The sequence below is a fragment of the Gopherus flavomarginatus genome, chromosome 7, assembly GCF_025201925.1.
Source record: "Gopherus flavomarginatus isolate rGopFla2 chromosome 7, rGopFla2.mat.asm, whole genome shotgun sequence".
Classification (NCBI taxonomy): Eukaryota; Metazoa; Chordata; order Testudines; family Testudinidae; genus Gopherus; species Gopherus flavomarginatus.
The window spans coordinates 82,557,752-82,584,699 of record NC_066623.1 but is presented as its reverse complement, the minus strand read 5'-3'; the positions used below and the strand labels follow the sequence as shown (position 1 = coordinate 82,584,699).

General features: G+C 44.3%; 1 protein-coding gene across 4 annotated transcripts in view; it reads left to right on the top strand.

The window, feature by feature from the left end:
- The first annotated feature begins 20,792 nt into the window (after positions 1–20,792).
- FNBP1L (formin binding protein 1 like) overlaps positions 20,793–26,948 on the top strand; it is a 122,210-nt gene continuing 116,054 nt past the window's right edge. For 2 of the 4 annotated variants that reach the window (XM_050962477.1, XM_050962479.1), the window contains exons 1-2: positions 20,794–20,955; positions 22,956–23,025. In XM_050962477.1, coding sequence (XP_050818434.1) covers positions 22,987–23,025 — 39 coding nt within the window. In that variant the 5' untranslated portion in view covers positions 20,794–20,955; positions 22,956–22,986. Of the gene's footprint in view, positions 20,956–22,955; positions 23,026–26,948 lie in introns of all 4 variants that reach the window. The other 2 variants (XM_050962476.1, XM_050962478.1) reach the window with 2 other exon arrangements.

Genomic DNA, 26,948 nt, shown 5'->3' with positions numbered 1-26,948 from the left:
TATCAATCCCCAAACGCGCTTATATCGATTCCGTAACTCCACCAACCCGAACGGAGTTGCGGAATCGACAGGGGGAGCCGCGGACATCGATCCCGCGCCGTGAGGGCTGTGAGTAATTTGATCTTAGATACTTCGACTTCAGCTACGTTATTCACGTAGCTGAAGTTGCATATCTAAGATCGATTTTCCCCCCAGTGTAGACCAGCCCACAGTGTGACGCAGTAGGGAGCGGGGCAGATTGACCTGGGAATGTTGTTTAGTTTTACTGGGACTGTCTGCATTGGGGATGGGAGAGCAGGGGATGACTTAAGGTGAGAGATGGGACCAGAGCCTGTAACCTGAGCCAAGAAGGGGGGTGGGGCGAGTTGACACCTTTGCCCAGGAAATTGGACAAAGGGGGGGGGGAGAGAAAGAGGGGGGAGAGAGCCTGCTGACATGGTTTTTTATTTCAGTTTTGGGCTGGCTGGGAAGAGGCAGGGAAACCCAAATCTGGGGTCTAAGACCCTTGCCCCCTAGAGGGACCTGGCTGAGGGGTCCTGGTTGTACCTACAAGCCCTGCTTGGGATTGTGTTCCTGTCGTCTAATAAACCTTCTGTTTTACTGGCTGGCTGAAAGTCACGGTGAATCGCAGGAAGTGGGGGGTGCAGGGCTCTGCATCCCCCACACTCCATGACACTCCGCACACAAGACCCAAAAGTGGTCCTGTACCATTTGCAGCTGCTCTGTTAATACTATCAACAACCTTAAATTAGCTCTCGCTATGTCCCACAGCAATCTATCCTCCAGGAAATCATCATGTTTCCTGCAGTTCTTGCATCTCTGCAAATAATGAAGGATCATGCATCCTGTGCCTGCAACACTCTTGACAACAGTGCAAAATTGTGCAGGCTCCGTGCGTCTGTTAGAGATGGCAGACAGTGACAAGTCCCGTGTGGATTCATGGGATCTTCAAAATAGGCAAAAAATTATCGGATAGAGATAGCATTATGAGGTGGAGAAAGTTATATGATGGGAACTTGACCCCACCCACAGTCTGAGTCACCCCTGTGCGACTTGTTTTTGCTCCATCATGCATTGCCAAAACTTTCCAGAAGACATGACACTGGACGATGACAAGTTGCACACTAGGATAACTACTTAACAGTGGTGCACCGCATCGTGCATCAAAAGAAGTACTCCTGGTGAGTACACAAAGCACTGACACAAGGAGATAAGTATGGACACGCACAAGTCATATAGTATCAGAGGGGTAGCAGTGTTAGTCTGGATCTGTAAAAGCAGCAAAGAGTCCTGTGGCACCTTATAGACTAACAGACATTTTGGAGCATGTTTCGGATTCACCCATGAAAACTCATGTTCCAAAACGTCTGTTAGTCTATAAAGTGCCACAGGACTCTTTGCTGCTTTTACAAGTGATATACTAACTGCAGCGGCTTTATGCCAACATAATTTGAGTTGGCAAAAAGTTGTTGTGTGGACATGTCCTACATCTTTGTCTATGCTTAACATTTGTAGTGGCATAGCTAGGTCAGTCAGGCATGTGTGAAAACCACATCCTTTTAGTGACATAGTTGTGCTGACAACCTCCCCTGTGTAGACGCAGCTTTACCAACAGAAGAGTGCTTCTGTTGGCGTAGCTAATGTTGTTTGTGTTTCGACACACGGAAAAACTCCTTCTGTCAGTGTCTTCTTCATCGACACTAAGGGGCTATCCCAGCCTAGGCTCTGCAATGTAGACATTGCTTATATTAAATTGAATTTTTATTACAGATTTCATGCTATGATTTAACACACATACTTAAGACTCTGTAGATCTTACTTACTATCAATTTCTCTTTGTAATTCTGACTAAGCTTCTATTGCATTCATAAAATCATACAGGCTCCCTCTAGTGGTTAATTTAACAACTGAAAATGTCCATATCTATTAATTAAAGACTGTACGCCAGAGGTGGGCAAACTATGGCCCACGGGCCACATCCAGCCCACAGGACCGTCCTGCCTGGCCTCCAGGCTCCTGGCCTGGGATGCTAGGCCCTGGCCCCTCCCCTGCTATCCCCCCTCCCCCGCAGCCTCAGCTCACTGCTCTGCCACCGGCGCAATGTTCTGAGCGGTTGGGCTGTGAGCTCCTGGGGCAGCACAGCTGCAGAGCTGGGGCCTGACCCGGCGCTCTGTGCTGCGTGGTGATGGTGGCATGGCCCAGCTCCAGCCAGGCTGCGCGGCTGTAGTGCTGCCAGCCACCGGTGCTCCAGGCAGCGTGGTAAGGGGGCAGGGAGTGGGGGGGGGTTGCATAGAGGGCAGGGGAGTTCGGGGTAGTGGTCGGGGTGGGGGTGTGGATAAGGGTCAGGAGGAACAGGGGGTTGAATGGGGGCAGGGGTCCTGGGGGGGGCAGTCAGGAAGGAGGGGGGGTTGGATGGGGGGGCAGTCAGGGGACAGGGAACAGGGTGTGTGGATGGGGCAGGAGTCCCAGGGGGGCCACCAGGGAATGGGATGTTTGGATGGGGCAGTCGTCCCCGGGGGTGGGGGGATAGGAAGTGATGGCTGGGCCACGACTCCCTCCTCTAACCGGCCCTCATACAATTTACGAAACCCAATGTGGCCTTGAGGCCAAAAAGTTTGCCTGCCTCTGCTGTAAGCCCAAACCAGGAGAAAATAATGTATTAGTTTTCCATCACATGATGTAGGAGGCGCCTATTACTGCTGCAGTTAAAAAGCCCTTTTGACCACATCGCTGCTGTGTAGGGTACTCTCTGAGTATCAAAGTGGGGATTTTCTTTCTCCCCTTGATTGTCATTTGGTGGATGTGAGAGAGGGTTGGAAAAAAAAAGAATATGGGGCCCTATATGGCAGATTACTATCTGGCTAAAAGTCCACTTTTTTGAGCTGTTTCACTAAAATCACTGCTAGCTGCTTGATTTGAATGCCACATCATTCTCACTTCTGACTCTGTGATTCAGCTGATCAAGAAAGGAGACAATAAAGAAGCACTTTAAGACAGATATTCTCTCTCTCTCCCTGGCTATCGAATGTGATTGCAAAAGTGAGATGGACAGGGTAAAATTTTTTCTTGTCAAGAAAAGATTTCTTCTTCCCCAGATTTTTCACTGTTGCTTCTAAAAGGGAGGGTAAGCATCACTGTAAGACCCCCCCCCCCAACCACCAAATGGATTATATTTTCACACTGAAGGTAGTAATTGAAGTGCATTGTCCATGTTAGAATCTCCTGTAGCTGGAAAACATAAAAACCCCACCCTTTTTCCTCACTGAGGAAGGTACCACTTTTTCAGTTCAGCAGTTTGCAGGGGGAGATGGTATCCCTTCTGGATTTTTCTCAGGCAGATAATTATCTGCACTAAGTGTTTTTCTTGGTTCTTCAAAATTGTTCAATTTTATACTCACTGTAGAGTTGGAAAATGCTCCTGCATTTCAGACCTACGCATCACTGTATGCTAGGATTGTTTTCTTTGTACGGCGCCTTTTAAATATAAGCTGGCTGTCTGCTATGGAGGCTGGGATGTGAGGGGATTCAAGATGGAGGATCCAGACCTCTCAACCTGCCCAGGCCAGAAAGTAAGATGTCGTGTGTGACAAAAACCCTAAAAGATGGAAATAAAATTTATGAATGCAGGAAACTTAAAATGATGTGGTATTTATGTAAATAGGTAACTCTTTTTAGGACCTTGTTTGCCTTGGGCTTTTAGCAACTAGTGTAGGTGCACTGTACAAACCCCTAGCCTAGATATGGTTTACACTAGGGCTCCTTACTTCAATTTCAAAGCAGGGTAAGCTGTACCAGTACGAATAATCCTGCATTTCTGCGAGTCAGGTCTGTACAAAAGTGGTGCAGCTGCAGGCCTGGCTCACAACATTTTGGCACCTGAGGGAGGGAGCTCAAATGACGCCCCCATGCCCCACCGCTTGGGCCAAAACTTTGAAAGGTCTCAATTCTGTCGTCTTCGTGTTCTACTCCTCTCATGGTACTGCTCTGCTACCTACCCCAATAAAGGAGAACTAACAACTTAAAATGCCTTGTTAAAAATTTTTAAGTAACACTTAACTTTCAAATGCCTGAACAGCAAATGTAACTCTTCTTGTCTGCATAGTAAACACTGGCATTTTTATCTGTTTGAATAGTCAAAGTGGTGCTTTCCGTGCCTTCTTGGTTGCAATGATTTGAATTGCTTCCTGAAGGTCCACAGTCTGGGCCAGCTCATGCTCTATTGAGATGGTTGCAAGGCCAACCAGCCTTTCCTGTGTCATTGTGAAGCGTAGATGTGTTTTTATTAACTTCAGCTTGAAGAAGCTGTTTTTTCCACTGGCAACTGTTACAGGAAGTGTTAGAAGTATGCGCAGAGCAACAAAAGCATTTGGAAAGAGAGTGGTCATCTTATTTGTGCATATATATTCCAGAACAGCCTTTGGAGTTGATCCTGCTGAAATGTATCTTGAAAGGGCTTTCAGTTCATCACTTAAATCAATATCATGCATGTCATCATGTGTCAACACTATCTCCAGTACCCTGCATTGCTGGTGTAGGTCTTCCTCAGGTATAGTGAGAAGTTTTGGAATATCATACAACATCCCAAATATACTGCTGAGTTCCTTGAGCTGCATGAAACTTTATTCAACTGACTGTATTGCACAATCTAGCACCTGGTTAAATAATTCAATTTTGAATTGTTGTTTGGGGTCTCTTATGGGATTATCCTGTGCCTCGTAATCAAAATTTCATCTTCTTTGGTGACTCCTGTATTCTTGAATGGATGGGAAAATAGCTTCAGTGTGAAGATCCTCTACCAACTTCTGTGCACTCTTCAGAATATTTTGAAATCCCTCATCTGACCATAAGACTGTAGGTATGACTTTGCTTTGTCCAGTTGTTCCACTGCTCCAGATATATCAAGGTCAACACCTTGGAGTCTCTTGCTTACAACATTTATTTCAAATAGTATGCCATGCCATAACACTAAGCCACACAGAAATTTGAAGTTATGTATGTTTCTGGTGATTCCATTTCCCTCTGCCACTGTTCTACCACAAACAGTTCCTATAATAGCATTATCCTCCATAATGACAACTATAGCATCATCTAGTTTCCCAATTTGGTGTCTGATGGGCTTTATCGCCTCCACTCGACTTTCCCATCATGTGGCACTCAGTGGTTTCAGTGTCAGAGAGGATGTTCCAAGATGTTGCTTCAAAATTTGCCATCGATGAGTTGATGGCGAGAAAAATACGTAGATGCTTTGAATTACGTTAAAAAATTCAGCAGCCTCACTAAAAGCTGATGCTGCATCACTGATGACCAAGTTCAATGAATGAGAACTGCATGGGACAAAAAAAGCTTGAGGGTTTAACTCTCAGATCCATGTCGCACGCCTCTGTTCTTTCCTTTCATGTTGGCACCATTATCATAGCCCTGACCTCTCATGTCAGCTATTGCAATTCCTGTACCTTCCAGCTTTTTAAGAAGCACATTTGTCACACCAGCTCCTGTAGTATCATCAATGTCAATAAATTCAAGGAAATGGTCTGTGACAGTCACCATTGCAGGGACATTTTCACTAGGTTCTGTTGTTGTTACAAAACGCACCATTAAAGTCATTTTGTTCCATGTGGCTGATGTCAGGTGTGCAGTCCAGAATAACAGAATAATATCTTGCTGACTTCAGATCTGCCACAATCTTCTGTTTGACTGTTGTTGCCGGTAACTGTATGATCTCATTTTGAATTGTTTTTCCAAGGTAGTGGTGTGTGTGTATGTTTCTTGGGTGGTGACTCTTCTTAGATGCTCCTGGAGTACAGCATCAAACTTAGCCATCAGCTCCACAATTTTAAGGAAGTTTCCATTGTTTGGCACGTACAGCTGATCTGAAGTACCATACAGTGCTAGGTTTTGGGTAGCAAGCATTCTCACAATGGCGATGAGCCTTTTCAGAACATTTTGCCAGTAAAGAGACTTTGATGCAATCTTCTCTGGATGCTGATCATCTATGGTGGCCTTTAACCTTAGTCTCATCTCAAGCTCTTTCCACCTATGGAATGCTCTCTGGTGATTTGCTGCCTTCTCACGGCATGCCAGATTTCTAGCCAGATTTTTCCAGTCTTTTGTTCCAGAACCCAATGTGGCTGGAACATTAGACTGGAAGAGTTTGCAACAAAATCAGTATGCAGCATTCTGGAGTTTTGAGTACATAAGCCATGGCCTCTCCACTTGGTCACCATTGGGGATTTCACACCAGTAATTTGTTGGATGGAAACTTCTATTTTCCTTGTCTTTGGGGAACATGAAGTTTTTCACTTGCTGTGGTCCATGCAGTACAAGGAAGTCCCTCAGGCTACTGCTCAAGTGGGTCCACAGTCCTGGATCATCTGGACTTAAGGAACTAAACTCAGCAGCAGCTGTTTCTTGTGCCTCCACCACACTCTTCTCTGATCTACACTTTTCTTCAGGAATGTGCATGGTTGCATCCATTTGAGGTGGAGATATGGATGCTGCACTAGCTGCCAGGCCACCTGCACTCTGACTAACTGGAAGATCAGGCATCTCCTCACCACTCACATCCTCACTGGGGCTGGAAGGCTCACCGTGAACACTTGTGTCTATGTATCTCAGGAGAGCTCCTTCCTGCTTAGATAGAAAAGCTTCCTTTGCTTTCTTTTTCTGAATGCTGCCCCAGAGGGTGTTTCCTTTTTTCACTCATGACTGCTGTTCTGTGCCAGCTATAGTGGCTCTCAACACTGAGCTGAAGGGGACAAATACGCAGGTTGATAGCAGGGCCTGAGTGAAGGAAGATATCAGCGTCTTAAGGACCTAACTGGCTCTTACTACTTAAGTTGACTGCCAGTTCTCCTCAAGTGGGGTCAGGGAAGCAGCAGGAAACAGGAAGCTCCCTGAGGAGCTGGTGTTAATCAGTCCAGGCTCCTTGGGGTGCTCCTAGAGAGGTACCCAAGAGGCTCTTCCTCCTCTCTCTCCCTGCAGGTCCTGCTGCTTTCTGTTATTCCCTCTCAGCTTTTCTCCTGCCTGCCTGTATTGTCTCTTGTGCCCTCCTTCCTCCAGCACAGCACTCCGCCATCTCTGTGCATTTAGAGCAGAGAGAATACATATGCACCAGCAGCAGACACAATTTTCTACACTCTGGATCCTAGTAGCACCCCCCCACAGTCTGGCACCTGAGGCGACGCCTCAGTTCGCCTCATAGTAAGGCCAGCCCATGCACCAGTATAGAACACTTGTGCTTAAAAATCCAGTGTGGGAAAGATGAATCCTAAACACCTGAGTTTCATGATTTTTTATATTTTTTATAAATAATTTCTAACAGCGAAAGGGAAGGGGACATCAATTGTGTGCACAACATATGTAATGAGACTAAAATGAGAGAAGTCCTTTTGAAATTAGAAACATCTGAAGGAACTTTTGCAGCAAAGAGGAGCTACTCTACATTCTCTTAGAGATTTTATATTTGTTCCTTCTTTATAGGTTTCCTTGATCTAAATTATCTAGAACAGGGGTTCTCAACCTTTTTCTTTCGGAGGCTCCCTCCCCAACAAGCTATAAAAACTCCACGGTCCACCTGTGCCACAGCAACATGTTAGGAGGTAGCAAGCAGGGCAATTGCCTGGGGCTCCACAACACCGATGGCCCTGTGAAGTAAAGTTGCTTAGGCTTTGGCTTCAGCCTGGGTGGTGGGGCTTGGAACCCCCGGCTTCAGCACCATGCAGTGGGGCTCTGGCTTTCTGCCCTGGGCCAGACCAGGTCTAAGGCCACCCCTGCTTGGTGGACCCCTGAAATCTGCTCAGTGGACCCCAGAGCCCTGGTTGAGAACCACTGATCTTGACTAAGGGGTCATGCTTTGCTCTTTGTATGACACAATCTCTTGGAAGTGTATCTTTTTTTCTTGGTATGCTGTACATATGTCAGGGAATCAACTCATGTGAGTTGAGTAGAAAGAATGGGGTGGCTTATACTCCTGAACTTTCCTATTTTATTCTGCCCATTGGTCTCATAGTGTAAAGGAAATGTGCATGTTATGTTAAGGAATTACTTTACTGAGTAGCGGTAACACTAGGTTTGACAATCACTATAAAGTAAGACAGTAAATGACCTTATGCTGAAGTATAGTTGCACTAGATATTAACATTGCACCAGAATTTGGCCTTCGTGTGGGCAATCCTGCTGTCTTCCATACTCTCCTAGTTCGAGAAATTATTGTAGAGTGGTGGTTGTTATTATTTATTATTTTAACTGATACCACTGCGGGGAGCCATTGTGAGCATTATAGATATCTGGTAGCACACTCTGCATACCATGAGTTTGGAGACCAATGCTAGGGGCACTCCAAGCAGTAGGCTGTATTAACTCTATCCCTTATTGTGAAATGGAAGAGATCCTATAGTCAGTCCTTCTCCAGACCAAACTGCCATTGAAGATTATTTAATCTATTTAGTGTATCTGGGAATTTAATATTCTGTTCAGCACTGTATTTTGTGCATACAACAGGACTGGTTCTGTGTATTTGCTAGAGGCTACACCACGTACTGTAGATAGCATGAAATATTCCTTTTTTGTTATCATATATTAATATTATTGCTAATTTCAAACAGATGAATTGCAAGCTTCTGCTGGTGTTTGCTTTGCATTGCCAACCATATTTCCTGCCATTTACCATCTAGACAGAGCCATCCCTAGGGTACAGCAAATCGAGGTGACTGCCCTGGGTCCTGCGTTCTGTGGGGCCCTGCATGCACTTCTTGAGAAGGCGGGCGCCTGGAGGGGAGGGGAGGCAGGTGGAGTGAGGAGCCAAACAAGGAGGTGAGCAGCAGGTGGGTGCAGGGGGGGCGAGGAGCCCCCCTAACAACTTCTCCCTCCCCCCAATGCGTGCTGCCTGCTGGCAGACTCCACCAATCAGCACCTCTCGCTCCCTCCCAGCACCTGCTGCCTGCTGTGGATCACCTGTTTTGCGGCACCTGAAAGTGCTGGGTGGGGAGAGGAGAGGAGTGAGGGTGCAGTGTGCTTGTGGGAAGGGGTGGAACTGAGCAGGGAAGAGGTGGGGTGGGAATTGGTGGGGCTGGGGCGGAGTGGGGGTGGGAAGAGGTGGGGCATGGGTGGGGCCTTGGGGGAAGGGGTGGAGTGGGGGCGGGGCCTGGCAGAGCCGGGCGGGGGGAGCACTCTGCGGCAGATAGAAACTTGGTTCCTATGTCCCGAGCCCCACATCCCTCTAGGGATGGCCTTGTATCTACAGTATAGGTTTTTACACCTCTTTTGGTACTCAGAGGAGTATGTATATTGCTGATAGAATGAAGGAATATATATTAAACTTTTGTCCAATATTTACTGGTATAGTTGTGTGTCTGCTATTTTTAAGTCATTGTAACTGGGTAGGATGAGTGGTTCTTGTCCTAGCTTAAGTCAGATTATTTATAATGTCATTGGCAGTGCAATAGCAGGTTGCTGATGGTTCCTATGCTATGATATATAGTAGGTACCTGAGATGTTCCTGTTCCAGGGGGTTTTATGGGCCTGGGATTCCTTTCCTTTTTATGGTGGTATATTTATCACGTACCCATCTTTGTGACTTGATGTGAGCAGGCTGGCTAGCACCATTTGCTTTCTTTATGGCATACAGTAGGGTTTTTACTGTGCAATAACTGATGATGGGCCATTTATTTTATGCTTGGGGGTGAATGAATCTTCACTGAAGCTGGTGTGTGGCACTGCTGCCCTTCATTCAGACACAGTCAAACCCTTTTGTGGAACCAGATAGCTGAAGGAATAGGAGCCATTACCCAAAACACAAACGTAGCACAGCTAGAGTAGATGCTGACTACATGTTGCCTGCGGGCTTGCCCTGGAGACTGCTACAGTAAACTGTGGGTCTGTGGGATGGATCAGTGGAACTGTGTGTATGTCTGTGAGGGAGAGAAGCAGCAGAAACAAATAGAAGGACATAGAAGGAGCAAAGAAGTCTAGACATAGCCAAAGAAGCCCAGGTAGCATGACCCTGAAAAAAAAAAGCCGAGGGGGAACTTTTGGGTACAGTGGCGGCTGAAAAGAGGCCTAGAACTATGAGCAAAGAAACTCTTTCCTGTTTTTGATTCCACATATGTTTAGGGAAACAGGACTGCGTACATTCTTTGTCAAACCTTGTAAACAAGATGGCATCAGAGAATATACCTTACTCCATCAATTTCTCTGACCAGAAATGAAACCTTGAAAATTAGTTAACTACTCAGGTCAAAAAGGGGTAAGAATATGTGTGACCAGGGTCTGAGTGGGGGCCATCTGAGGTCACTCAATTAGGGTGAACTGAAAAGAATGGGGCAGACAAACCCCAAAGCTGGTGGATAAGTCAAACTTAAATTTACCAAGCCAGCATAAAACAGCTTATTTATTACCTCGCTGGTTATTCAGAAGTCCAAAACAACACAGTTCCCTTAAAGCACCCAGCCTCAGGCCCCCATCCAGGTACCTAAATCAAATATGATGATGATTCCTCTAAGTCTTATTTCATCATATAAAATAAAAGGTTCTATCAATCCCAAAGATCGGACATATTACCTCCCAGGTTAATGAATATTCCAGGTCTTACCCTGTATCCAGCCAATTTTACGTGTATCCAGCCAATTTTTATTAACTAAACTAAAATTTATTTAAAAGACAAGAGAGTGAGTATAGGTTAAAAGATCAATACACATACAGACGTGAGTTCAATTTTTGAAGTTCAGATACATAGCAGAGATGGTGAGCTTTGTAGTTGCAAAATGTTCCTTTAGAATTTTAGTTAATAGATTATAGTCCAATGTCCAATATCTTATCTAGGGCATTCCAGTTTAGGACTGGGATCTCAGTTCTTATGGCTTAAGCTTCCCCTTTATGAAGTGAAGCCTCAAGCAGATCTGAGATGTCAGAATCAGGAACCAACCGTCTTTGTTGTTCTAGCATTCACTTGACCACACAGTCCTGGGTAAACAATAGGCTTTTGATGTAACCTTCTGTTTTCTACACACCACCAGTAATTAGTTACACAAATTAACTTAGGGCAGTTTATCACAAACTTCAGAGACATATAGACCCTGACATTACTTCACCCAAGATCAATCTAAGTGTTAATGTTTCTTGTTGATCTCTGACAGACAGTGACAGATAGGAATTGTCTATTTACATGGCTAGCTTCTAAGACACATACAATTAGTATTACTTCTAACAATATAGGTTTGCATTTCCAAGTGCTAGCCTATTTAGCATACAATGGCCCTAATTATCATTCACATACCTTTCTAACATGTCTTTAAAGGTCGGCTTTGGGTCGTTCAACCTGCAAGCTGTTTAACCCTTTCTGGCCATAAGTTATATTTTGTATAAGATTTGTTGCAATTATATAACAGTGGTAGCAATAATGATTTGCATGGTTATATTTTAATTAGACAATGTCACAGTACGATACAATCAATTTGTATATAAAGTAGACTAATTCAAAATACTGTCAAGATACAGTACAGAGAAACAAAAGCTGATGTGTACAGGATGCAAAGATGCAAACAATTATACTCACTAGAGATGACCGCAAACCACAAAATTCCACTATAGATCCAGAGTTCCAGCACCCCAAAGCTGGAAAATGTTCACACTTGAGGTTTTGGTTTTGTTGCAATGTGGTTCATTAGATAAGGCACAGTGAACTTGGAGTCATCAGGAGGTTCTACTTTTTGTTCTGCCATCGAGTCTTTGACATTTAATAAGTCACTTGGGGCCTGATTCTGCCACTGTTTCTCTTGTAAAGTAGTACCTTTCTATAGAAACAGTTTTATGGTACTATGCAACATGGGAAAAACTAAGCAGCAGCATCAGACCCTTAACCTCTGTTTGCATTTTCCAAAATCCTTAGGTTTGGGGGATCTGGGCCCAGGCAAATGAGCAGTCCCAAGGTAGCAGTGAGTCAGTGAGAAAATTAGATTCTTTCAGAGCAACTGCAAAGTGTGTGTGTGTGTGTGTGTGTGTTCCTGAGGAAATATGTGACAGAGAAAGTACCCTAATGAGAAGCAAAGAGCCAAGAGGAAGAATACTTAGAAGGGAAGAAGGAAGAGGACAATATTTGTTTGAGAGATCAAAAAGTTGGGTTTATCTGGCCTTCATTTAATTTTAATCTGACACTCTAGATAATGAGTTTGTCAGGAGTTACTCTGTATTCATTCAAAGCCCTTAAAAAAACCCATTGTAATTCTTTCTTCAAATTTTATTTTAGTGTTTTTATGCTATTATTTCTATGGAATTATTTAAAACAGTCTAATAACAAAGTTGCTTCCTTATCAAGATTTAACACAGAGACAGAGCTACAGGCATATCCCTTTAGATGAGATCATTGTTTTGATCACTGAGATACACAAGTTCCATGTACACAGTATGTCTTTACTATACACTATTTCAGTTTCTATTGTTGGTTTATTTACTGAATCCTATTATCCTTTTAATGGGACAACAGCAAAGACAGAGAAGTTAGTTGTGTCTCAGTTATAATGCAGAGTACATAGATTTCCTACAAAATACCTCAAAGCAGAAAAGTTTCCAGTGGGGACACTTTTCAGACTCAGTTTCGGCTTTCTTTGATGCTAGAATGGAGTCTAGAAAGGAAAACTTCTGGCTATATATTGAGTTCTTTGAGTATTGTGGGAAAGAAGAGAAATCATAGGATCTGCAGCAGTGTAGGGGTTTGCTGGCTCAGTCCCAGTGACCAAAAGGGATTGGGCCTTTCTCAGGTCCCACCATTTTTACACATTATGCCTGATTTACACTAGAGTAATGAGATCACAGTCAGGCCCATTGTTCTTCAATTACACCAGAAATTATTTTTCTTTTGTCATTGTTTTGGTGTTAATGCAATAGGCATTTATGTTCTGTTATTTGCCAGTAGATGGCTGTCAAGTCCAATACAAATAATTAATTGCCTCCTGACTTCAGAAATGCATTATGCAAAAATGACTGCTTGAACCTCCTGTTTAGTTAGCATGTTAATTAAATACACATTTATTTAAAAAGTTCCACTATATAGATTAACTACCTAGCTAGGATACTTATCACATTAATTAAAACATTGACAGAGGGTTTTTAAACATCAATTGTGTGCAATTATATAGTATAATAATTGCCATCAGGAGTTCTGTAGAGCTCATTGTTAAAACAATTACAAAGCTCTGTACACTTCTTACAGCATTAACAACAATTGTTTCAATCCATTAGTTAACTAAATTTGTTAATTTAAATGTTATAGACTATCTACAGCATAGTTTGTTCTCCTAACATTTTATAAAGCTGCTTCTGGACCTGTGATTCTGCTAGAGAACAATAACTGGAAGGGTTTTACTTTTTAGAAGGGAAGTATCTTTCTCTGGTATACGGGGTCCTTTTCCACAGTATTGTCTTGTATTTTATCATATTTTAGTTGGACCTCTTGTGAATGTGCCAAAATACTTTATATAAATATATATACTTTGATAGTGTAGATGTTTGTGTGGCGTTACTGTATGTAGTGCAGTAAATGTCAGATTAAACTAAAAGGGAATTGTTTTAGCCTGTCAGAACACAGGGATGCTGTACAGTTCCTGATCCATAGCTGCACATACTTCAGTTATGTATTCCCCTGTGCTTTGACTCAGCAAGGAGAGGAGGATTTCAGAGTGGAGTTGGCCAGGCCATGGTGGTTGTGGGGAAGGCTATGCCAATCAAAGCAGAGGGATTTATAGTATTCATGCAGACAATGCAGGTGTGAAGAGTTGAAAAGCACATTTCAGGAAAATAACAGCTTGAAGGAATTCCCTGCTAAGTCAGTAATAACTATATCCAGGGTTTATAAACACCCAGCCACCAGCCTTCATGTTAATTTAGCTCAGGAGACAGTTATACATCTCTACCCCAATATAACGCGGCCCGATATAACATGAATTTGGATATAACGCAGTAAAGCAGAGCTCCGGGGGAGTGAGGCTGCACACTCCAGCGGATCAAAGCAAGTTCGATATAACACGGTTTCACCTATAATGTGGTAAGATTTTTTGGCTCCCAAGGACAGCGTTATAGCGAGGTAGAGGTGTATTTTGTCAACAGGAAGCACCCACAAATTATCATTTAAAAGGGTAATATAAAAATAAAGCAAGGAAAAAACCATGAATGGAATGAAATTTCCTAGTTGTCTGCAAGGAGTAAAAATCCCAATTTAACACAGCAAAGAAACTACAGGTTGCCACAAATTGGGGTAAATGGCATCTCATACAGAGAATGTGGTACCTGGAAAGTATATGTTTGATCCACTGGATTCCATAAGAGAATCCAGCAAGAGAGATGGGACATAATGGAAGGAAAAAAAAAGATCTCTGATTATAGAAAGATATAAATTCCAGTGCTAAAAGGTCATAAACAGCAATCTTGCTTTTCTGTTGTAGTTAATTGGGCAAATCAAGCCAGGAGTTAATCATCCATTTTTGGCAGCCCCAAACGCAAAATTTGAGACTATGAAAAGGCAAGCGTCTTTTGTCTTTAGAAAGCGTCTCTTTGGGGAGTACCAGAGGGGTTTCTCTGCTAGTCCAAATTAATCACACAAATCGCTGTTCTGTCAACTTAATTTCCTTAGGTACTGCTGTAAACTGAGCAAAAACTGCTCAAGTGAACAGAATCTCTGAGACATAATTATTTTAATAAGTGGAATTCAGTCTAAAAATGAAATCAGAAGTTTTAAGTTTTAAAGAAAAACCTATACTAATTTGTCAACCATGGGAGAAAAATTATCTGTTTACATATAGTAATAAATAATCAAAGGTAAATGCAAACTGTCACCAGCTTCCACTAAAAGGAAATGATGGTTGCGTGGGTACCAGAATTATATGATTTGAGGAGTGCTTCCTGGAGCCTGTGCCAGGTATACAAATTACTTACATACATTTTTAATTAACTTCCCCCCATGTCATCCAGAGTAAGCAGAGATTTAAAAAAAAAAAAATCTGGTTGGTATTAAAAAAAAGACTCGTCTTAAAATATATTTAGAGATATATATCTGCTGCAGAAGTAGAAGCTGCACTACATTACAATGTGATTTAATAACTCCTTGGGAAAGAGCCAATTAGTATAGAAAACTGGAGACCAATTGCCTTCTTCAGCAGGAATTCCAGAAATAAATGATTTATTAATGGCAGACATATTTCCAACAATATTCAGCACAGATGTACTGGACTGTTTCCCTCCTTTTACAGCTATGTCCTCAGGTGCTGATTTTTTAAGCTAAGCAGATTTGAGCCTGGCTCAGTATATGGATAGGGGTCCTCCAAGGAAAATATAGGATCATGCTGGAAGAGGGGTTGATTCATGATCTCACACGTCCCTCTAAATCAGTATTGAATTAATGCCCCTGCCTGATATTAGGGTGGTGGTGCTGGATTTGCTTTTGTTTTTTAATTAGAGTTAAAATTAGAGTCTTGATTATTTGTGGTCTTGAGTGGGTTGTCCTTTTCAAATTTCAGTCTGGGTAATTACTTTCTGCCTATCTAAAACTTCCTTGTAATTTCAGTTGGATACAGTCAAACTATTTTTGTAGTGATACTGTGAGCTGCTGAAACAGCTGCTGTTTTCTACTGAAGAGGTGGTTGAATGTCAATGGTTCAGGGAAGAGTGAAATGTACCTGGGCATGTAGACATCTTCGAGATGGATATAAACCTAATCCCTATATCTGGAATATAAACTACAAGTTTTGAGATGTTCAAAAACTAATAGAAATTTGGGACCCAATCCTGAAAACAAATATGCACATGCTTAGATTTAAGCATGACTTGCCCCACTTAAATCGAGTGTTCGAAGGATGTGGGTTTTGGATTTGAATTTTGCAGCATGAACCTCTCTCTGTCATTCATTCATGTGTGCAGAAACACACAAAGATAAGTAAAAGTGTTGCAGAATCCCACAATATGGAAAGAGCTGTGTAAATTTAGGGCCTTTATGTTGTTTTGCATATTTATATAAAGTTTTTAATCCTATAATGCATTCACTGTTAAAATCTTAATTTGTTTTGCTTTGTTGTAATAATTTAATACAAGAATTACACAGTTTTTGTGTCTCAGTTTTGGAAGAACTCCACCCTTCCTCCAATTGTTTATAGAATATTTCATGATTGTCCAATTTCCCCATAATTGTTTATACAATTTAGTTGCAGAACTGACTGCAAATCCAAGAGGCACAGAACAGAATTTGCAGTCCAGAGGAGAGGGGCTTGGGTGACTTTAAGACACCTTTGTACCCTCCTGATCCATCCTGGGCTGCTTTGCGGCGTGGAACAGTCTCTGTCATAAGTTATACAGGCCAGAGGGGCTGTTTAAATTATACACTATGGATTACAGCATTGCCTGGAATCTGTGCAACACTGAATGCTGTGGCCCCTTCCCAGTCAATCCTTAGTATGTCCCCTACACCAGGGCTTGTGCAGGAGTCCTTGAAACACAGCATTATGGCTGTCTTATGTACCCGGATTGCAGGACTGATGCCTGCCTGCACTGGGGGAATCCTCCAACAGCCAGCATTGGGGCTTTATGCCACTCTGGCTCTTCTACTTGATATAAAGGGAGCCAGAGTAAGGGCGAGGATCTCTCATATGTATACAATTTTACCCCCTATTTCATAATTTTAAAGTTCTAAATGCCAAAAACAATTGTATGCAATCTGTACTAAATAATAAATGCATGATAGTACTACTGTGAGATCCAAATGGTTCTACAGAATTGAAAATATCAACTTGAAAGCAATGTTTCCTGCGGAGAAGCTCAATGTCTGATGACTGCAGCCATGATATAGTCTGTCATTGAAAGTGCCAAGCAGTACTAAATCACCAATATAACAGTAAGTCTGGTTATATTAATATGAATAGAAAAGCCCCTGACATTTTGTGGAATTTTTGTAAAATGTATCAGGTTGAATTGGGAATATTTAATTAGTTCTTATGCATGAGTTCCATAAATAATTAAAAGTTCAGCACTTTGAAATACTTGCAACTCTTCAACCAACCAACATTATTGCAAGTATTAAGATGGAACCTCTCCTGGATGTAACTTTCATATATAAAATCACACAGGTCATATTTTTCAAAATTGTGGGCCTCAAGTTGGGTAACTCAAGTTGTCTGAAGTTGAGCACCCAAAATTAAGGCACCCAGAGTCACTAATCAGTTTTGACAATCTTGGTCCTAAGGTAATAGCGTATTCATTCCTTTTCACCTTTGACAGTAAGATTTCTTACAACTGGGACAAGTTACAACTTTGACCTTAATTTGAAAGATGAGTTCTGTGGTAAAAATGTATAGAAGTGAACACATTATTCTAATTTTGACCTACTCAGGATCTGAACCGAAATTTCCAGCATTTACAAAGAAGTAGATTAACTTACTGTCTTCTGAAGGTTTTTTTTTCAATAAGTGCAAAACCATAACAATTTTAAGGTTGACATTTCTCATGTCCTTGTATCTAAACAAAAAGGTAAATCTACTTCTACAGTTTAATAAAGATAATTTATTTTCCTAGATGTGAAAGCAAATTTATCTTGAATTATTTAATTTTTTAAGAATGAGTTATTAGTGTTTGAGGAATCAAATGTGTATGCAGTTCTGGTGAGCATTTTTTATTCATATTAATATAACCAGACTTACTGTTACATTGGTGATCTCTTGTGCTTGGAGCTTTCAGTGACATAATGTATCATAGATGCAGTCATAAGACGTTGAGCTTCTCAGTAGGAAACATTGCTTTAAAGTTGATATTTTCAATTCTGTAGAACCATTTGGATTTCACAGTGCATTTATTAATTAATACAGATTGCATAAAATTGTTTTTGGCATTTAGGACTTTAAAATTATGAAATATTAACTGTCCAAGTACAGGCAGCAATCTGAGTTCTACACAAGTGTGTGTGTGTGTGTGTGTGTGTGTGTGTGTGTGTAAGTGTGTGTAGTTTAGTGTCTAGACTAAAATATAGGGATCTGTTAGGGTAAATTCAAATTGTGAGCTCAACTGTAAAAAGTTTGTGAACGTTCATAAGATGTCATAATAACATATGATAACAAATGTGGATGGGAAAATTGGACTGAAATAGTCCAAACAAACGACCTACTGATATAACTCAAGGACTATGTTAAGATCATGCCTGGTAACAAGAAAATGTGGGTCTGGAGACTAATGAACCAAAATTGAGGAGTTGGGTATTAGGCCTAATTGGTAGCCAAAATAATGAGGGGATGGGCTATTCCATCCATCACTTTCTTTTTAGGTCCTTAAAGAAAGAAACGTTGGGGGAAAAATACAGAAGAATGGAGGGAGGTTGCTAGAGTGAGTTTCAACATCATGACTACCACTCCCATCATCTGTTGCGATCCTGAGCCTTAGTCATCCTGATCCTGAAAGATGTCCTGACATGACCAGGCCACAGAGGGGTACCTAGATGACACTGGAATTCACCTGGAGCAGGGAGGGGTGACAAACACCACGTGGGATGAAATGGGATTACAACTTTAACAGCAGCAACAACAGCTCCAGATCATTTCTACGAACTTCTCTTTTACTCAAAAGGTCAGTTATTACCATCTTTGATACCATGTGAGAAACTGTCAAATAAGGGTCTTTTTTTCCCTTCTAAAAGCTCTCTTCAGCTAATGGGAAGAGGAGCAAGGAATATTGCTAAAATGAAAGCCTTACTTTAATACTTTACATTTCAAATGCTAACTGTTTTTCCTTCGTTTCTGTATCTAATAGAAGGTTAAAAGAATTTTTAATGGTGTGTTTGCCATGGTACTAAGCAGACTCAGGTCTCTGTATACTAAACTCTGAACCTTATTTAAAACTGTTTTAATGTTGGACTGTGAGAGAGTCATGTTAACACCTCTGACTCTTTGGACCCATATATTCCATCTAAATTAATATATTTTATTGCCCTAGTCCTGCTTTCAGGGAACATAACATCTGGCACAACACTCACACAAATCTGCACACATACAGGGGACTTGATCCATTTCCTGCTGTAAAATCATTGATTTAAACAGTTACTCTAGGAATGAATTTGGCCCATGATCTTTATCATAGCAGCTGTGCAGAGACATATGTTTCATACAAGATCATCTGTTTATTATTTTGATTATTCCTTGCTTTACTGAAAAAAGAAAGTTGATGGAATTCACAGAGACGTATTAAAGCTTAACTTTGTCCCTTTATAAGATTAAACCTATTTAAACAAGACAATGAGGCAAACTACCTAAAAGGTGACTTGCAAATTAAATTTTCCCCCCCTTCTTTGCTTCATGATAACATATAACAAGGGCCTGAAAAGTGTTTCTCAGCACCCCTCTTTGCTTTTTTTAAACCTTAGAAATTCAGATTTTTGTCTATCCTGAAACACTAGGGATGACTAGAAAGCTAGCAGGTTAGCCATGGTAGACATATATACCAAGGAAGTGAAACCTCATTGAAAGGGAATTTGATTGTTTAAGAAGTTGTTAACAAAAAACAAAGAGTTTTAACTTAAATGTTTGAGAGGAAAAATGTTTAAGTTAAATAGATGTTAATAGAAAACAAAGTTTTAAACAATCATAATAAAAATCAGTCCCCTTTCAACACCTCCCTTTAATTAACAGCTGAGGAAGCAGACAATTGTCATGAGTTATTCTTGTCTTTTCTAAGGTGAAAAACAAGCAGAAAGAGACTTTAAAATAAGGACTTTTTCAGGATCTATTAATGCATAATTATAAAAATAAGGAGGTCAAAAACAGCTTCCTCCTCCTTTCAGGTCTCTCTTAGCATCACAATAGTGTATCTAATCAAAGCCTTAGCATTGTTCCCTATAGTTCTGGTTGGATGAATAATAATGCTTTCAGATACAACTGCACTGGCAATATTGATTTAGAAACTGAGTCCTGCCTGAGTCGTCATTCTCTGGGGAATGGCGTGGGGTATAGTGAGGTACAAAGCTTTAAGGGGAACATCTTGGTCAGGTGACATACAGCACGATTTTATGAGTACCTGTAATGACATGAAATCCTTGTTCATAAGAAGAAATGTTACATAACGCCTGTGCTCATGTATTATATTTACTTACTGAGTCAGGAATAATTTCCCAGTCCCAGTTCCATGCTCAGCAGCAGTAAGTTTCTGTAAAGATCCCACTTAACTTCCTTTATTTGCATGATGACTTGATACAACCATTAGACAATAAACAAGTATTATATCGCTCCCTGTGCCTGGATTCTCTAGGAACAGGCTGGGTTGGGATCAGTACAGGAGAAAAAGGGAGGGGCTCTTTCTTCCGGGCTTTTACAGCAGGTTTCCTGAGCGGGCAGGGGGAGGCTGCCAGAGAGAGCCTTGGAACAGCAGCTCTCACCTCTTGCCCTCCTCATGCTGGGAAACAGCCCGTCTACCCCGACCTGCTCCCCCGCCTTCCACGCTAAAAGACTCCCCTAAAGCGAGACCCCCGAGAGTTACCCCCTCTTAAAAGCCCCGCCCGCGAGACTCCCCATAGGGGGACGTTCCCTCCCCTGGGGGGGTAAGGACGCCCCCCATTTCCACCCCGCGGAGGGAGACCCTGGCTCCCCCTCCCCATAGTGAGAGCCCCTGGAAGGAGCCCTAGAGGGCTGCGCCAGGGCCCCCCTACGGGCCGTGTTCCGTGAGGAGGTAGCGCTGCCCTGACCTTGTTCCCGGGCCTCCCTGGGGAGCGGCGGCCTCTCCCCTCCCCCGTAGCCGGGCCCGCCCCTCTCCCAGCCTCCTCCGCGGCTCCCCCTCCCCTTGTCCCCAGCCCGGTGGAGCCACCGCAGCCCGACTCGCCGCAGCCACCTCTCGTCCTGCCGCGGTCGCCGAGGAGACCCCGGCCGTGTGCAGCCGCCCCGCACCCCGTTCCCTGCAGCCTGCGCTGCCCGCGGAGCCGCCATGAGCTGGGGCGCGGAGCTGTGGGTGAGTCGCTGCTGGCGCCTCATTGTGTCTGGGATTCACCCGCTCCTAGTCTGCCGAGGGGCTCCCGGGGGAGCGGGGCCGGGGGCTGGCGGGCTTTTGTTCGGCTGCCGAGAGGAGGGACAGGCCCGTGGCCCTCGCGCCCCCTGGCAGCCGGGCCGAGGCGCTTGGGGTGGGCAGTGGGGAGCACTGGGGAGGGGGCGAGTGGGCCGAAAGAGCGGGTGAGTGGGGGTGGATGGGCAATGGGGAGCGCTGGGGACGGGGATTGGGGAGGTTTGGGATGGGCAGCGGGGAGCGCTGGGGAGGGGGATTGGGGAGGTTTGGGATGGGCAGCGGGGAGCGCTGGGGACGGGGATTGGGGAGGTTTGGGATGGGCAGCGGGGAGCGATGGGGACGGGGATTGGGGAGGTTTGGGATGAGCAGCGGGGAGCGATGGGGGGGATTGGGGAGGTTTGGGATGGGCAGCGGGGAGCGCTGGGGACGGGGATTGGGGAGGTTTGGGATGGGCAGCGGGGAGCGATGGGGACGGGGATTGGGGAGGTTTGGGATGGGCAGCGGGGAGCGCTGGGGAGGGGGATTGGGGAGGTTTGGGATGGGCAGCGGGGAGCGCTGGGGACGGGGATTGGGGAGGTTTGGGATGAGCAGCGGGGAGCGATGGGGACGGGGATTGGGGAGGTTTGGGATGGGCAGCGGGGAGCGATGGGGACGGGGATTGGGGAGGTTTGGGATGGGCAGCGGGGAGCGATGGGGACGGGGATTGGGGAGGTTTGGGATGGGCAGCGGGGAGCGATGGGGACGGGGATTGGGGAGGTTTGGGATGGGCAGCGGGGAGCGCTGGGGAGGGGGATTGGGGAGGTTTGGGATGGGCAGCGGGGAGCGCTGGGGACGGGGATTGGGGAGGTTTGGGATGGGCAGCGGGGAGCGATGGGGACGGGGATTGGGGAGGTTTGGGATGAGCAGCGGGGAGCGATGGGGGGGATTGGGGAGGTTTGGGATGGGCAGCGGGGAGCGATGGGGACGGGGATTGGGGAGGTTTGGGATGAGCAGCGGGGAGCGATGGGGACGGGGATTGGGGAGGTTTGGGATGGGCAGCGGGGAGCGATGGGGAGGGGGATTGGGGAGGTTTGGGATGGGCAGCGGGGAGCGCTGGGGACGGGGATTGGGGAGGTTTGGGATGGGCAGCGGGGAGCGCTGGGGACGGGGATTGGGGAGGTTTGGGATGGGCAGCGGGGAGCGATGGGGACGGGGATTGGGGAGGTTTGGGATGGGCAGCGGGGAGCGATGGGGACGGGGATTGGGGAGGTTTGGGATGGGCAGCGGGGAGCGCTGGGGAGGGGGATTGGGGAGGTTTGGGATGGGCAGCGGGGAGCGATGGGGGCGGGACGGGGATTGGGGAGGTTTGGGATGGGCAGCGGGGAGCGATGGGGGGGATTGGGGAGGTTTGAGATGGGCAGCGGGGAGCCCTGAGGAGGGGGATTGGGGAGGTTTGGGATGGGCAGCGGGGAGCCCTGGGGAGGGGGATTGGGGAGGTTTGGGATGGGCAGCGGGGAGCCCTGGGGAGGGGTATTGGGGAGGTTTGGGATGGGCAGCGGGGAGCCCTGGGGACGGGGATTGGGGAGGTTGAGGATGGGCAGCGGGGAGGGGAATGGAAGAAGAGAGCTTGGCTAGGCGGTGAGGAGGACTGGGGAGGGGTATTGGGATGGGAAAGGAATAATGGAGAGGGGGATGGAAAGGGGAGATTGGGGATGGGCAGTGGAGAGTGATGGGGAGGGGGATTGGGATGGGATTTGGGAAGGGGATGGCTTGGTTGGGCAGTGAGGAGGACTGGGGAGGGGGATTCAGATGGGAAGGGGAGGTTGGGGATGGGCAGTAGGGGGATAGAGATAGGAGATAGCGTGAGGGTTGGGGACTGGGTATTGGGATGGGAATAGGGTAGATGCTGGGCAGTGGTGTGTGGAAATGGCAGTTGATGGGGCTCTAGGAGAGTGCTGCATGCATTCTAGTGCCCATCACTGCCGTGGCTTGTCGGTGGTAATGAGGGGCAGCTGGTGGGAGATGACATTGGGGATGACAGTAAGTGCCTTTAGAATAGTTTTTTGTGAACCCACAACAGTATATCAACAAACAAGTTTTTTTGGTGAGTGAGGAAAGGGGTGAAAAGGACTTTCCAGTTTGTTCAGTCCCTTTTGGTGCGAGTCAGTTGTGCCTGGTATCCTGTGTCAGAGGACTCAGAGAATGCTGAGCTGCTGGGGATGGGCTAGCAGTAGATAGCAGGAGGTGCTGTGGTGAAGAAGAGAGATTAGTGAGTAATGTAAGTAAAGTCTGATCCCGTGTGTATTTAGGCACCTGAGCAGTCTCATTCAGTTTGGAGACAACTCACATCCGTAAAGCTACTCTCGTGTATTTGCAGGATCAGAACTGTAGTTACTTAAACAGGACGTTGAAGAGAGAGGACTGTATCTATACATGCCTATTGATGGCACATAATTGTCAGAACAGTTCACTGTTTTTGAAAAAAGGAGAGTCCCACAAGCAAATAATTTTGAGGTTTGCCTCTCACTATATATAATTATTCTATAATAACGACCTAAAGTATTATAGCATAATACTGAGTATAGGGCTGTTACTTTCCTGTGGTACTTTTTGTACAAAGGGTGCATGGCGGCAACCCAGGCTGTAGCCTCTCCTATGTGTCCACACTACATCTTTGTTGTAAAAATTTCCACCATTAGTACAAGCAGTTTAATTCTGCTAATGGTAGTTAGCAGGGGAGGGCAAACTTTTTGGCCTGAGGGCCGCATCGGGTTTTGTAAACTGTGTAGAGGGCTGGTTAGAGGAGGGGGTCCTGGCCTGGCCCTAACCTCCTATCTGCCCTCCACCCCCAGACTCCTGCCCCATCCAACCCACCCTGTTCCCTGACGGCCCCTCTGGGACCCCTGCCCCATCCACACACCCTGTCCCCTGACCATCCCCGGACCCTAGCCGCCCCATCCAATCCCTCTGATTCCTGACAGCTCGCTGGGACCTCTGCCCCATACAACCACCCCTTCTCCCTGTCCCCTGACTGCCCCGGAACTCCTGCCCCTGACTGCCTCCTGCCACCCCATCCACCCCCCCCCCCCTTCCTGACTGCCGTCCCCGGGATCCCTGCTCCCATTCAACCCCCTATTCCTGCACCAGCTGCTATCCACACCCCCGCCCCCTGACCACCACCCTGAACTCCCCTGCCTTCTATCCAACCCCTCTGCTCCGTGCCCCCTTACTGTGCTGCCTGGAGCACTGATGGCTGGCGGCACTACAGCAACACGTCCTGGCTGGAGCCAGGCCACGCCACTGCCGCCACCACACAGCTCAGAGCACTGGGTCAGGCCCGGCTCTGCAGCTGCACTGCCCCAGGAGCTCACAGTCATGCTGCCCAGAGAGAGCATTGTGGCAGTGGCAGCAGAGCGAGCGGGCTGAGGCTGCAGGGGAGGGGGCACTGCAGGGGAGGGGCTGGGGGCTAGGCTCCCGGGCCAGGAGCTCGTGGGCCAGGCAGGACAGTCTCGTGGGCTGGATGTGGCCCACGGGCCATAGTTTGTCCACCTCTGTTGTAAAAGGACTGCTAGAGTGGACAGGGCTCCAGGTAACCACCAGTATTTTAAGTACCATGATGTCTAACCCAGTTCAGGATGAATCAACATGATATGGTACTTTTTCTATACTAGTGTGCCCGCCATTGTTACTACAAATGGCACAGTGGTGGTTGCAATGGTGGGAAATTTTAGGGAAAAAATCCTACTGTCTAGAAGGGCTCAGTTTTCCAATTTTAAATGCCTTTTGTCATAGGTAGAGCTAGGTATTACGATGATGATTACTATAGATTAGGGCTGTCAAGCGATTAAAAAAATTAATCACATGATTAATCACATTGTTAAATAATAATAGAATACCATTTATTTAAATATTTTTGGCTATTTTCTATATTTTCAAATATATTGATTTCAATTACAACACAGAATACAAAGTGTACAGTTTTCACTTTATATTTATTTTTTATTACAAATATTTGTGCTGTAAAAAACAAAAGAAATAGTATTTTGTTTCATTTCACCTCATACAAGTACTGTAATACAATCTCTTTATCATGAAAGTTGAACTTACAAATGAAGAATTATGTACAAAAAACCCCTGCATTCAAAAATAAAACCATGTAAAACTTGAGTCTACAAGTCCGTTCAGTCCTACTTCTTGTTCAGCCAGTCACTCAGACAAAAAAGTTTGTTTACATTTATGGGAGATAATGCTGCCTGCTTCTTGTTTACGATGTCACCTGAAAGTCAGAACAGCCGGTCTCATGGCACTGGCATCTCAAGATAGTTACGTGCCAGATGTGCTAAAGATTCATATGTCCCTTCATCTTCAACCACCACTCTAGAAGACATGAGTCCATGCTGATGACCAGTTCTGCTCAATCCAAAGAAGTGAGAACAGACACATGTTCACTTTCATCATCTGAGTCAGATGCCACCAGCAGAAAGTTAATTTTCTTTTTTGGTGGTTTGAGTTCTATAGTTTCCGCATCACTGTGTTTCTCCTTTAAGACTTATGAAAGCATGCTCCACACCTCATGCATCTCAGATTTTGGAAAGCACTTCAGTTTCTTAAACTTTGGGTCGAGTGCTATCTTTAGAAATCTTACATTGATACCTTCTTTGCGTTTTGTCAAATCTGCATGGAAGTGTTCTTAAAACAAACATGTGCTGGGTCATCATCCGAGACTTCTGTAATATGAAATACATTGTAGAATGCGGGTGTAAAAGAGCAGAAGACTTACTATTCTCCCCCAAGGAGTTCAGTCAAAATTTAATTAATGGTTTTTTTTTTAACAAGCATGGAAGCATGTCCTGTGGAATGGTGGCGGAAGAATGAAGGGGTATACAAATGTTCAGCATATCTGGCACATAAATACCTTGCAATACCGGCTACAACAGTGCCATGCAAATACCTGTTCTCACTTTCAGGTGACATTGTAAATAAGAAGCGAGCAGCATTATCTCCCATAAATGTAAACAAACTTGTTTGTCTTAGTGATTGGCTGAACAGTGAGTAGGACTGAGTGGACTTGTAGATGGTAAAGTTTTACATTGTTTTGTTTTTGAGTGTAGTTGTGTAACAAAAAAAAATCTACATTTGTAAGCTGCACTTTCACGATAAAGAGATTGCATTATGGTACTTGTATGAGGTGAATATACTATTTCTTTTATCATTTTTAGAGTGCAGATATTTGTAATAAAAATAATATAAAGTGAGCAGTGAACACTTTGTATTCTGTGTTGTAATTTCAATCAATATATTTGAAAACGTAGAAAACCATCCAAAAACATTAAATAAATTTAATTGGTATTCCATTGTTTAGCAGTGCGATTAAAACTGCGATTAATCATGATTAATTTTTTGAATTGCTAATAATTTTTTCAAGTTAATTGCATGAATTAACTGCAATTAATTGAAACCCCTACTATATACTGATTTATTTGTTTAAGAAGAAAGTGTGGAGTGAAAAGACAATTTTTCTGGTAAAAACACTTTACTGGAAAAATAAATGTTAGAGCTTTATGGTTTGAAGTTGTTTAATCAGTATTGCTTCATTTTATCCCCGTCTGATAGTTGGTCTGTTATACTAAATGGAATACAAGGGATTTGTTGGGATGTTTATGTGACAGTGTAACATGTTAATTGTATTCCAGATAAGACACCTGTTTGAGAGGTATCAGTACTTAGATAGAAAACTGTTTGGAGCATGGATTATCTTTCTGTTCTGTCATTGTGCAGCACCTAACTCAATGGGACACCCTAGTCCAAGACTAGGGCTCTTATGTGCAATGATAATATTGGTTCATTGCCTACTAACAGTAGGCTAACAGTCCTGCTACACTGCCTTCACAAACTAAATAAAAAAATATAAGTGAAAGTTCTGGTAATTTTATTAACAATAGCAATTTATAGAATTTGTATTA